Source organism: Pseudorca crassidens, chromosome 14 (assembly GCF_039906515.1).
Source record: "Pseudorca crassidens isolate mPseCra1 chromosome 14, mPseCra1.hap1, whole genome shotgun sequence".
Taxonomy (NCBI): Eukaryota; Metazoa; Chordata; class Mammalia; order Artiodactyla; family Delphinidae; genus Pseudorca; species Pseudorca crassidens.
Window position 1 is genome coordinate 15,045,882 of NC_090309.1, and position 13,314 is coordinate 15,059,195.

Below are 13,314 nucleotides of genomic sequence, written 5' to 3' on the forward strand. Positions count from 1 at the left end.
TTCTAAAAAGTCCATTCTTTATACGTATTTGTATGGCAGATTCACTTTGCTGTACACCTGAAACTGGCACAATATTGTAAATCAATTTCAATTACACCCAATAAAAATTTAAAGAAATGAATCTTCCTTGCTGGTACAGTGGTTAAGAATCCACCTGCCAATGCAGGGGACGCGGGTTCGGGCCCTGGGCAAGGATGATCTCACATGCCGCGGAGCAACTAAGCCCGTGCGCCACAACTACTGAGTCTGCGCTCTAGAGCCCGTGAGCCACAACTACTGAGCCCACGTTCCGCAACTACTAAAGCCTGCTCACCTGGAGGCCATGCTCCACAATAAGAGAAGCCACCGCAGTGAGAAGCCAGTGCCCCGCAACGAAGAGTAGCCCCCACCCGCCGCAACTCGAGAAAGACCGTGCGCAGCAACGAAGACCCAACACAGCCAAAAATAAATAAATAGTAAATTAATTTATAAAAAGTAAAAAGAAAATGGCGGGGGATGAGACTGGAGCAGAGCCTCCAGCCAGATTAAGTATTAAATGATCTAGGTTGCCATTAACACAGGTTGAAATGTAATCCTGCCAAAAAGGATTACAGCTGCCAGGAGATATAACACTCTTCTGCAGTCTGAGTACAATATTTGGGTTATGTGGCATGCAGTTCTAGTCAGGTGAATTTCTGAAGAATTTTAAGGACTAGTATATGATGTAAATATAGTTGTCAGGAAAAAGTACTTTGTTTTGCTATTTTAAAACCTTTTAGTCCAGTGGTTAGGACTCTGTGCTTTCACTACCGTGGCTGGGGTTCGATCCCTGGTTGGGGAACTAAGATTCCACAAGCCAAGGGGCGTGGCCAAAACTAAAACTAATAAAATTAAAATAAATAAAAATAATCTTTAAAAAACCCTTTAATATGCTTCTCAATGTTTCTCTGTTGTAAGAAAATCTCTCACACACACCCTCATTACTAAGGAGAGAATAAGAATCAGAGAGAAGTGAGAAATCTTTTACAAATTAGTTCAGAACTGTGACTCTGGCTTAAGGAAGTGAACTGGTAAATGAATGTTTCTAAAATTCTCTCCACCTCCCCTAAATAAATACTTGACTAGCATTAAAGGATTTGGCTTAGGACAAATGGTTACTAGACTTATTGTGATGTATTTTGTAATGTATGCAAATGTCAAATCACTATGTAGTATACCTGAAACTAACAATATTGTCTATGAACCATATTTCAATTTTAAAAAAAGGATATTGGCTTGGTGCACTCGTGTGCGTGTTTGTGTGCGCTTGTGTCTGTGCATGTAGGTAGGGGAATGGCAAATTATTAAGCCTGATCTTGTGTCCATATTATTAGCCAGGAGAGAAAATAAGGGTCCAAATCATGCAGAGTTTGTGGGCTATGTCCAGGGTTTTATATTTTATCTTAACATGAACGAGAATCCATTACAGCTGTTTAAGTAGGGAAAAGATAGAGTAGGGAATTATTTATTTATTTATTTTGGCTGCGTTGGGTCTTTGTTGCTGTGGGCTTTCTCTAGTTGTAGCGAGCAGGGACTACTCTTCGTCGCGGTGTGCGGGCTTCTCATTGCAGTGGCTTCTCTTGTTGTGGAGCATGGGCTCTTGGCGCGCGGGCTTCAGTAGCTGTGGCATGCGGGCTCAGTAGTTGTGGCAGGTGGGCCCTAGAGCACGTGGGTTTCAGTAGCTGTGGCTCGTGGGCTCTAGAGCACAGGCTCAGTAGTTGTGGCGCAGGGGCTTAGTTGCTTTGCGGCATGTGGGATACTCCCAGACCAGGGCTCAAACCCATGTCCCCTGCATTGGCAGGCGGATTCTTAACCACTGTGCCACCAGGGAAGTCCCCAGAGTTGGGAATTTTTGAAGATTAGTCTGGTCTTAGGGTGAAGAATCTACTCTTGGGGTGGTGGGGAGAGAAGAGTGGATTTAGAAGTTAATCAGGTAGGAGGCTGTTGCAATAGTCCTAGTAGGACTAGCATAGGGACAGTGAGAATGGAGGGAAGTGGTTGGACTCAAGATAAATTTGGGAGGTAATACCAACAGACTGGATATAGGCTATAGGCCTGGCTTATGTGAGGCACAAATCTACTGTGGCACCTATTTCAGGTGTGTGGTTTTTCTCCAGGAAGTGCTTCTACCTAGAATAGGAGTAGAGAAGGCAGATTTTAGCGCTAACTCCTAACTCACACCAATTTTGGTTTAAGGGAATGGTAGGGTGCAACTTGAATAAATCTTAAATTTCCTTGTACTTCTTCGTGATAAAAATACTCAACAAATTTGGAAAAGAAGGGAACTTCCTCAACCTGAAGGGGGCATGTACAGAAACCTCACAACTAACATTATAGTTAATGGTAAAAGACTAGATGCTTTCCTCCTGAGATAAGGAACTATGTCTGCTCCCACCACTTCTACTCAACTTCTTACTGTAAGTAGCCAAGACAATTCAGCAAGAAAACAAAATAAGAAGCATCCAGATTGAAAAGGAAGAAGTAAAACTATCTCTGTTTTCAGATAACATGATCTTGTATAAAGATAATCCTGAGGATTTTCTAAAAATTTATTAGGACGAGTTCAGCAAGGATGTAAGATGTGAGATCAATATATAAAAATCAATTATATTTCTATACACTTGCAACAGACAATCTAAAAATGAAATTAAGAAAAATTCCGTTTACAGTAGTATCAAAAATAATAAAATAAAATTTAAGAATAAATTTAACAAAAGAAATGCAAAACGTACACTCTGAAACAATAAAGTATTATTTAAAAAAAACTAAAGAAGCCCTAAATAAATGGAAATACATCCCATATTCATGGATTGGAAGACATAATTGTTAGAATGTCTATGCTCCTCAAATTGATCTACCAACACAATCCCTATAAAAATCCCAGGTGGTATCTTTGCAGAAATTGACAAGCTGATACTAAAATTTATACGAAAATGAAAGAGACCCAGAATAGCCAATACAGGTTTGAAAAAGTCGAACAAAATCAGACGACTCTCATTTCCCAATTTTAAAACTTATTACAAAATTACAGTAATTAGGACAGTGTGGTACAGGCATAAAGATATATGGATGAATGGAATAGAATTGAGGGTCAGGAAATAAACCTATATATTTATGGTCAGTTGATTTTTGACAAGGGTGCTGACTGTTCAACGGGGGAAAGATTAGTCTTTTCAACAAATGGTGCTGGGATAACTGGCTAATAAACATATGAATGGTTGTTCAACATCATTAGTATTAGTTGGGTAAATGCAAATCAAAATCACAGTGAGACACACTCCACACCTACTAGGATGGCTATGATAAAAAAACAGAAAATAGGAAAATGCATCAGGGAAGTGCAAATCAAAACCACAATGAGATATGACCTCACACCTGCCATAATGGCTATCATCAAAAAACACACGAATAACAAATGTTGGTGAGGCTGTGGAGGAAAGGGAACCCTTGTACACTGTTGGTAGGAACGTAAATCTGTGCAGCCACTGTGGAAAACAGTACGGAGGCTTCTCAAAAAACTAAAAATAGGGCTTCCCTGGTGGCGCAGTGGTTGAGAGTCCGCCTGCCGATGCAAGGGACACAGGTTCGTGCCCCGGTCCGGGAAGATCCCACATGCCGCAGAGCGGCTGGGCCCGTGAGCCATGGCCGTTGAGCCTGCACGTCCGGAGCCTGTGCTCCGCAACGGGAGAGGCCACAACAGTGAGAGGCCCACATACCGCAAAAAAACCCCAAAAAACTAAAAATAGAACTACCATATTGACCCAGCAATTCCATTCCCGGCTATATATCTGAAAAAAAACATAAATGCTAATTCAAAAAGACACATGCACCCCAATGTTCATAGCAGCATTATTTACAATCGCCAAGATATGAAAGCAACCTGAATGCCCATCAACAGATGAGTGGGTAAAGAAGATGTGGTGTATATATACGGTGGGAAACTACTCAGACATAAAAAAAACCCCAAAATTTTGTCTTTTGCAGCAACGTGGATGGACTTGGAGGGCATTATGCTAAGTGAAATAAGTCAGACAGATAAAGACAAATACTGAATGACATCACTTATATGTGGAATCTAAAAAATACAACAAACTAGTGAATATAACAAAAAAAGCAGACTCACAGATATAGAGAACAAACTAGTGGTTACCAGTGGGAGAGTGGGTGGTACAAACTACTGGGTGTAAGATAGGCTAAAAGATATAATGTACAACATGGGGAATATAGCCAGTATTTTGTAATAACTGTAAATAGAGTGTAACCTTTAAAAACTGTATTTAAAAAAAGAAAATAATATGTTGGTGAGGATGTGGAGAAATTGGAGCCCTCAAACATTGCTGATTGGAATGTAAAATGTTGCAGCTGCTATGAAAAAGAGTTTGGCAAATTCCTCAAAATGTTAAACATAGAATTACCAATATGACTCAGCAATCCCACTTCTACATATAAATCCCGAAGAATTGAAAACAGGGACTCAAACGTTTTATATATATATATATATATATATATATATTTTTTTTTTTTTTTCTGTACGCGGGCCTCTCACTGTTGTGGCCTCTCCCGTTGCAGAGCACAGGCTCCGGACGCGCAGGCTCAGCGGCCATGGCTCACAGGCCCAGCCGCTCCGCGGCATGTGGGATCTTCCCGGACCGGGACACGAACCCGCGTCCCCTGCATCGGCAGGCGGACTCTCAACCACTGCGCCACCAGGGAAGCCCCCAACGTTATATTTGTATGTGAAAGTTCACAGCAACATTATTCACAATAGCCAAAGTGTGGAAACAACCCATGTGTTCATCAATAGATGAATAAACAAAATGTAGTTTATACATACAATGGACTATTATTGAGCCATAAAAAGGAATGAAGTTCTGATATCAACACAAGCTACAATATGGATGAACCTTGAAAACATTATGCTAAGTGAAATAAGCCAGACATGAAAGGACAAGTACTGTATTCTACTTATATGAGGTACCTAAAATAGGCACATTTATAAAGCTATAAAGTAGATTGCAGGTTCTTAATGTCTGGGGGGAGGGAGGAATGGGGAGTTAATATTTAATAGGTTTGGAGTTTCTGTTTGGGATGATGAAATGGTTCTGGAAGTTGTTAGTGGTTACGGTTGCACAACACTGTGAATGTACTTAATGCCACTAGGTTGTCCACTTATATATATATTATATTATATATATAATATATATATTTTATATTTTTTATATTTACCACAATTTAAAAAGCTGTATGTCTGAGTAGGGTAAAAAAATCTGGCAAGTACTCAAAAAAAGGTAAAGGAAGACAAGGCTTAAAAAAAATGAAATCCTAGGGACTTCCCTGGTGGCGCAGTGGTTGAGAGTCCGCCTGCCGATGCATGGGACACGGGTTCGTGCCCCGGTCCGGGAAGATACCACATGCCGCGGAGCGGCTGGGCCCGTGAGCCATGGCCGCTGAACCTGCGCGTCCGGGGCAAAAAATGAAATTCTGATACAACATGAATGCACCTTGAAAACATGCTAAGTTAAATAAGCCAGGCACAAAAGGACAAATGTCTTATGATTCCATTTATATGGAATATTTAGAATAGGCAAATTCATTGAAAGAGAAAGTAGATTAGAGGTTACTAGGAGCTGAAGGGAGGGGAATGAGGGAGTTATTGCTTAATGGTTATAGAGACTCTGGGGTGATGAAACGTTTTGGAAACAGTGGTGATGGTTGCACAACACTGTGAAGGTAATTAAAGCCACTGAATTGTACACCTAAAAATGGTTAAAGTGGTGAATTTTGTTATTTATCTATTTTACCATCATAAAAAATAAAAAAAAGGGAATGATGTGCCGATACAGGTTACAACATGGATGAATCTTGAGAATACTCTGTTGAAAGAAGTCAGTGAGAAAGGACCACATAGTGTATGATTCCATTTAAACGAAATGTCCGGAACAGACAAAGCCAGAGATAAAAAGTAGATTCATGGACGTAGAAAATGGACTTGAGGACACGGGGAGGGGGAAGGGTAAGCTGGGACGAAGTGAGAGAGTAGCACTGACATATATACACTACCAAAATAGATAGCTAGTGGGAAGCAGCTGCATAGCACAGGGAGATCAGCTGGGTGCTTTGTGACCACCTAGAGGGGTGGGATAGGGAGGGTGGGAGGGTGGAGACGCCAGAGGGAAGAGATATGGGGATATGTGTATATGTATAGCTGATTCACTTTGTTTTACAGCAGAAACTAACACAACATTGTAAAGCAATTACACTCCAATAAAGATGTTAAAAAAAAAAAAGTAGCTTCATGGTTGTTTAGGGCTGGAGGTGGGGATGGGGGTGTGAGAAGGAGGAAGTGGAGGGTAAGTTCTAAAGGGTACGGGGATTCTTTTTTTTTTTTTTTGCGGTACGCGGGCCTCTCACTGCAGTGGCTCTCCCGCCGCAGAGCATAGGCTTCGGACGCGCAGGCTCAGCGGGCCATGGGCCACGGGCGCAGCCGCTCCGCGGCATGTGGGATCTTCCTGGACCGGGGCACAAACCCGCGTCCCCTGCATCGGCAGGCGGACTCTCAACCACTGCGCCACCAGGGAAGCCCCGGGATTCTTTTTGAAGTAATGAAAATGTTCTGAAGTCCAGTGTGATGATGGTTACACAACTTTGAACACAGTCAAAACCATTGTACACTTCATGTGTTGTGCTTTTTTTTTTTTGTCTGCGCTGGGTCTTCGTTGCTGCACGCAGGCTTTCTCTAGCTGCGGTGAGCCGGGGGCTGCTCTTTGTTGTGGTGCGCACGCTTCTCACTGCAGTGGCTTCTCTTGTGGAGCACGGTCTCTAGCAGCGCGGGCTTCAGTAGTTGTGGCACGCGCGCTCAGTAGTTGTGGCGCATGGGCTTAGTTGCTCTGCAACATATGGGATCTTCCTGGACCAGGGACTGAACCCGCGTCCCCTGCCTTAGCAGGCGGATTCTTAACCACTGCACCACCAGGGGAGTCCCAAATTGTACACTTTAAATGGGTGAATTGTATGTTATGTGAATTATACCTCAATAACACCATAACAACAAAAAAAATTTATTGCAGTGCTAGATACATGCAAAGCAATCCAAGGATACCTCTCCTATCTTGGCAATTACAAGAAGACAAACGAAAATAAAAAGATTCATCCCTTTGTATCTCAGTTATCTATACTGAGCGGTCTGTGTACATTCGAGGCTGGAAACTGGGTTGAATTTTTCTAGTCGTGTCAGGCATGATTTATATCCTCTTCCAATAAGCAGCATTCCTCCTTTGCATGTCTGCAAAAATCTCACACAGGGCTTGGTGTGAAGAAGGGGGCTTGATTCAAGAAAAGGACTAAAATACTCAGAAAAGGTCTTGCAACTGCAATTTTATTTTCTTTTGTGAAAATAAACAACTGGGAGTTTAAATTGCTCCAAAAAACCCCATAAAAATGAAAAGAAATACACACAGAAGAAGCATGTGAGGTGATGGGGGAGGGAGGAGGGTCTTCAGAGCTTTGGCAGATTGCGCTAGCACGGACCTGGGTGACGGGAGCCAGACCTCGGAGCCAGGTCCTGTCTGCCACTCTGGGGCTGTGAGGGGACATCTCGACTGGTAAGGGGGTGGTACACAGGCTTCTTCACTGAGGAAGTGGCAGGCACCTTGAATCCCTTTAAATGCGGGGAAGAACCACTGCAGAAGACCTCTTCCCCCACCAAAAGCTGGAGACTGGGGCATTAGGGCCACTGAGGGAAAAGGGATGCTGGTGGAGACAAACGAGGCCGAGGTGTCTTCTCACATGGTGACAGCCTTACACTGGGCAGAGGACGAAGGTGAAGGCAAGAACCCACGGAGCTGAGCAAAGGAGAAAAATGTGGGCCAGGTAAAAGGGAATGTCCAGGAATGGGATGTAGATGAAGAGGCTGCGGGCTAGAAATGGCAGCAATGGCCAACATGCAGGCTGGGTGGGGGAAGCTGGGATGCTGGGGGGTGATGGGAAGAGGCAGGAGGGCAGAGAGTCCAGGAGGTAGAGACAGAGGTGCCTTCTGCCCAGGTCCATCCACCGCTGCACATACAGGAAGAATAACACACTACTTTTCAGTTCTTGTTTTTTAAAGATTTTTGTTTTGTTTTGTTTTGTTTTTTAAAAAAGCCTTAAGATCAGCTACTGGTTACATCTACAAAATGTAAAGTGCTGCTGTTACCAGTCACTTTACAGAACAGTCCAGAGTGGTCAAATATTGACCAATAAAGTTTCCTTTTTTTTTTCTTCTTCTTCTTCTGCATCATTACTACTCGATGAGTCACGTGACAGCCTGCATAGGTCAGTGGGCAGCTTAGTGGGCAGACTTGGTGACCAAGGAAAGAGGCTGGGCCTGGAGCACGGGGAGGGCCTGGTGGGCATGGAGAGTGGCTGGGAAGGAAGGGGGGGACGTCAGCAGAGCTGTGGGCACGGACCCCAGGGGGAGGGGCCGGGACAGGACGGGGGGCTGGCTGCCCATCTGGCCAGAGGAGGTGGCGGCAGCCTTCGCTGACAGGAAGGTAGCCGAGTGGAGAGCCAGCTGGGCCCGGGTCTCTGGCTTGGTGGTGAGGGAGAGGGGCTGGGCTTGCTCTGAGTGGGTGGCGGCCGGGGCAGCTGGGGAGGCCAAGGCCGTGGAGGGTGTGGCCGGCGAGTCCAGCATGCTGCCGTGGGAGGAGGCAGGACTGTCACAGGGCTTCTCAGGGGGCAGGTACTGGACACATGGCTTCTTGCTTTTGGAGGCCAGAGCACCTAGGGGAAATAAAAAAACCACACGGAAGAGTTAGCAGCTAGGAGCGTGGTGGGAGGCGGAGGTTGCCGAGGAAGCCCAGCTGCACACATCAACTCCGGAAACAAGAATGCGTACAGGGAGGGAAGTGAGAACCTGAAGTGACGGCTGTGGCTTTCAAGACACCTAGAGCACAGACAAGGGGCAATGCCCAAACGCCAACGACTCATTCAGAACCTGCCTGGAAGGAAAGTAGCTCAGCCTATCACATCTTCATCTTCCTGCTGAAATCTCATCATTCTGGGGATGGATCTCCACTCAATTTGCTTTGAGATCTTTGGTTTATGGTGCTGTCAGAGATAGTACAGCACCTGCTAAGCAACGTGGTATACAGTGGATTTTGCATCATATACATAGTTAACTTACATGGACTCCTGTGGAGATGAATATGCAGATTATACAGATATTAGAAAGGTAGGAAAGGAGATGAAAAGAAAAGCAAGGTGATAAAGAGCACTTTAGGGGACTTCCCTGGCAGTCCAGGGGTCAGGACTTGGCGCTTTCACTGCTGTGGCCCTGGGTTTGATCCCTGGTCAGGGAACTAAGATCCCACAAGCTGGGTGGTGCAGCTCCCCCCCCCCCCCCCCCCCGCCTAAAAAAAGCACTACAGATGGAACTAAACAAGTTCTGCACTTGTCCTGGAGTGAGCATGAGATGGGAGGCTTGACTGAAATACTGGTCACCGTGTGAGCATCTCTCTGCTGGGTGTGATTCTGCTGTAAAAAGATACAGTACATATTTGTGGCACAAAGGGGGCACCCCCAATCCAAGTGAACAATTATTTCTGTTATTCGACCAAACAAACATTGGAAGAAAACCTGATTCTATTGGATTCACGGATAGGTGATATGTCCATCCCTAATGGGCTGCCTTCCTAAGGGAATTTCAAGGATCATTTCAGTGACATTCAGTTTTTACCTTATGCACTGATTTTAGAACCTAACCCTCAAATAAGACACAACTCAACTGAATTGGAAAGAGCCTTCCAAGTGACAAAGTGCCGGACCATTTAACAAGCAGAGTGACTGGAAAAATCCCTTCACTTCTTCGAGCCTCTTAACAGATCATCTCCAAAAAGGGGATAATAATAACAGCCCCCTGAGTGTACATAAGGCCTTGAACATAGCAGCTATCATACGGCATTGTCATCGTGTCCGTCAGAGTCCCGGGTACAAAGTACCGGCGGGTGTAGCTGGGACAGGGAAAAGGAAGTAAAGATGCAGGGCCCTCCTGTCCACTCACCGTCTGCCTCCTGGACTTGCTGCTGGGACTGGGTCTGGGACAGCTGCTTTTCTCGCTTCCTCTTCTTTTTCTTACCCTGAAAGATACAGTCAAAGGAAGAGGTAACCAGGCACAGAATAACCGGCTTTTCTGGGGGACTCCCAGCTATGAAGCGGGGAGACAGGATACTTCCTGCACTGGGCACCCAGATCACACTCCCCGCAGCAGCCTCACCAGGTGGCACAGTGAGCCTTCCTGGAACACTGCTTCCCTCCCCCACTGGATCCCTTCCCTCCAGCTCCGGTGGCCTGGCTTTCTCGGAAGGCCTCATTCTTTTCCTGCCCTTCAGGTTGATTTTTCCATTTCTCTTCCTAGAACCGTGTAAGGTTCCTGATCTTTTCTGAGGGGTCCCAGGTCTCACTGAAAATCTAATGCAGCTGGGAATTCCCCAGCTGTCCAGTGGTTAGGACTCTGTGCTTTCACTGCCGAGGGCGTGGGTTCAATTGGGGAAAAAAACCCAAATAAACCCCAAAAAACTTTTTTTGTGCCTTTTGGCACCAAAAAAGCAAGCAACAACATACATACAAAAACCTTCCCAGTTTCAGGGAGTCATCAGAAACGCAGGCAGCGGCTTACGCATTGGTCTCTGAGCCCCAGGCTGGCGACCCTTGGCTAGAGACACTGACCACAGAGCTAGCACACAGCTCACACTGCACCCTGAATTCTGGAATTAAAGGCTGAGTCCATTTCCAATGGACAGGCACAAATTTGATTCTGTCTCCAGGATACCAAACCATGGCCTTGTTGCCCTCCCGAGAACTAAAACGTCTTCCTTATTTCTAGAGAAATACAGACTTCTCCCTGGCCTCCCTGGAAGCTGACTCCGTTGACAGGGTCCTCTATCAATGGAGTCAGCTTCCTTTGCCCCTCTTCCTCTCGCAGAGGCTGCTCCTGGTGTCTGATGGGCACGTACGTAGTTGTCTCGGGCTGACCAGGTTGGGTAGAGCTGAGAGTGAAGCTGCCGCTCCTTCCGGGCCAGTTCATAGTACTTGGCCTGTTCTTCTCGGGACAGGTTGTGCCACTGCGGGAGAGAGGACCAGCGACGACAGAGCGGTGAGCGTGGGGGACGCTGAGCCGCACAGCCTAGAGCCCAAGGGCAGGCCTTACCTTTCTCCCCAGGATCTGGTTAATGGCTGCACTTTCCTTCAGGGTGCACTCGGCCACCACCTTGGCCCTCATCTCCTTCATATATAACATGAAGGCATTAAGAGGCTTCTTCACGTGGGGTTTCTTTTCTTCCTCTTTTTTCACTGTGACGGGTGATTTCCTGGGAAGTCATAAGGCTGTAGGTTAGCTGGTATCAGCTGTCATCTCTCTAGGAGGCTAAGGGCTGTCTGCCTCTGGGGAGGGGAGATGCTGTTGCTTGGACGATAATGTAAGTTGCCCGGGGTTGCTTTCAGAGCCTGAGCACCTAGCTCCTAGCCTCTGACAGACCTCCGGCCATATTCCAGGAAAGGACAACTTCCTGACAGTGGAACAGAGGGTGGTGGTGAGAGCTGGGACGCACTGGCCGCAGGTGAGAAAGAGGAGGGGGCAGGGCACTTTAGGCAGAAACGGAGAGAGGAGGTCTCCTCGGCTACGAGGCACCGACCGACTTTGGCTTTCCTGCTGTCTTTATGGCACAGTGGACAAAGCACAGGCCTTGGTGCTGGGCGCAGCTCTGCCACCGGTCAGCCATGTGACCTTGAGAATATTCTCCTTTCTGGGGCCTTACAATTTTCGAGTGTATGGGGGGCGGGGTGGAAGGGGGAGAAGGAAGCTAAAAGCTCTCTCAGGTTCTCTTTCAGCCTCAAAGTCCTGGTTGTAAAACCTTCCTTAATGGGAGAAGAGATGCACGGTGTCTCTGAGAGGATGGGAACTCCAGGGGTCAAAGGGAACAGTTCCCAAGGGAGAGGGTGTAGTTGAGGAAGCTGCCGGGCTGCCAGCTGTATGTCCCCAAGAAAGCAACCAATGGTACTCGCTGCTCAGAGACTGGCCACCCCCCCTCAGGCTGCCTGTTACTCACGCGATCACGGCCGGGCTCAGGCTGGGGGGCGTTGGTTCCTGCTTGACGATGGGGGAGACGATAGCGGGGTGGGGGATCCCTGAGGTGGGCAGACCAGGATGGGCCGGAGCCACCATGTGAGGGGAGAACCGACTGGAAACCAGGCTATGTACCAGATGGAAACAAAGACAACAGAGGGATTCAGGCAGAATGCTTGTCACCCACAGAGGATGTGGCGGGCCCCCAGTCTTGATGGCGGAGGTGTGTAAACACCTCTGCTGGGGCAGTGTTGGAGCAACGGAAGGCCATGAACTGACCTCGACAGAACCGGTTTGGGAAACACCCAACAAACCTCCCTTCCCCCACAAGCATGCAGGTTTCCTATATCTGGTGCTGAAAGCAGGTAGGATGAAAAACACAAAAGAAGATGCAGCGGGTCTGAGGCCAGAGTACACAGGGGGGAAAGAAGGGCTCAGGCTGTGGGTTGCACTTCTTTTGTCATTGGCGGTACCACTGTCAGGTAGATCGGCTACTGAGACAGAAATCCCCTTTCGCTGTTCCCCTCTCCTGACATCATTGCAGGAACAATTAATCTCCCAGCTTCAGAGTGATGTACTCAAAATGCTTCAGTGCCACAAAGCCCAGCCCAGCCCGTGAGGGGACATGCAGGAGGGTTGAGTGTGAGGGCTTTGAAATGCTTCTCTTAGAGAGATGGGGCAAGAGTGGGCTGAGCCTATGGTCTCCATCCCCACCTTATCAGAGAGGCGGGAGGAAAGGTGAGCACCTGCCTCCTCGCTTACTGCCAAGAGAAAGCTGTGTAACGGTCAGAAATGGCAGGGATGCTGGTAGACAACCATTCCCTGCACTGCCACTTCCTGCTCACAGCTCCAGTCCCAGGACTCACCTGGACATTGAGGCATTCATGGCGAGCGCAGGGTAGGGGTGCCGGAAGCCGCCGGGAGGAAGGGAGTACATGGGCTGTCCTTGCCTATAAGGGCCAGGAGCAAGGAAATCTGGTTAGCAATTTGGCTAAAATGGGAATGTTCGGGACAGGGAAGGAGAGGTGGTTGGGAAGAAAGGATGATAAGTAAAGGCAGGAAGTAGGAAGGAAGAGTTGGGGGGACACTGCGCTGGGGAGAGCAGGGAGGTCTGAGTCCTGGGCTTTGGTGAGAGGGCTCTACGTGGGGGAAGGGGGGCGTCTGTATACAGACCACCAGGACCGGCTGGAGGTACAGAA

At 47.0% G+C, this 13,314-nt stretch overlaps 1 protein-coding gene across 1 annotated transcript in view; it reads right to left on the minus strand.

The window, feature by feature from the left end:
* Positions 1-7,372: 7,372 nt before the first annotated feature.
* Positions 7,373-13,314, minus strand: part of TCF7L1 (transcription factor 7 like 1) — a 159,497-nt gene continuing 153,555 nt past the window's right edge. Inside the window, exons 7-12 of the mRNA XM_067704534.1 lie at positions 12,982-13,065; positions 12,099-12,242; positions 11,201-11,360; positions 11,007-11,114; positions 10,055-10,130; positions 7,373-8,775 (exon numbers count right to left, since the gene is read on the minus strand). Of these exons, the coding sequence (XP_067560635.1) occupies positions 8,342-8,775; positions 10,055-10,130; positions 11,007-11,114; positions 11,201-11,360; positions 12,099-12,242; positions 12,982-13,065 (1,006 nt within the window). The 3' untranslated portion in view covers positions 7,373-8,341. The remainder of the gene's footprint in view (positions 8,776-10,054; positions 10,131-11,006; positions 11,115-11,200; positions 11,361-12,098; positions 12,243-12,981; positions 13,066-13,314) is intronic.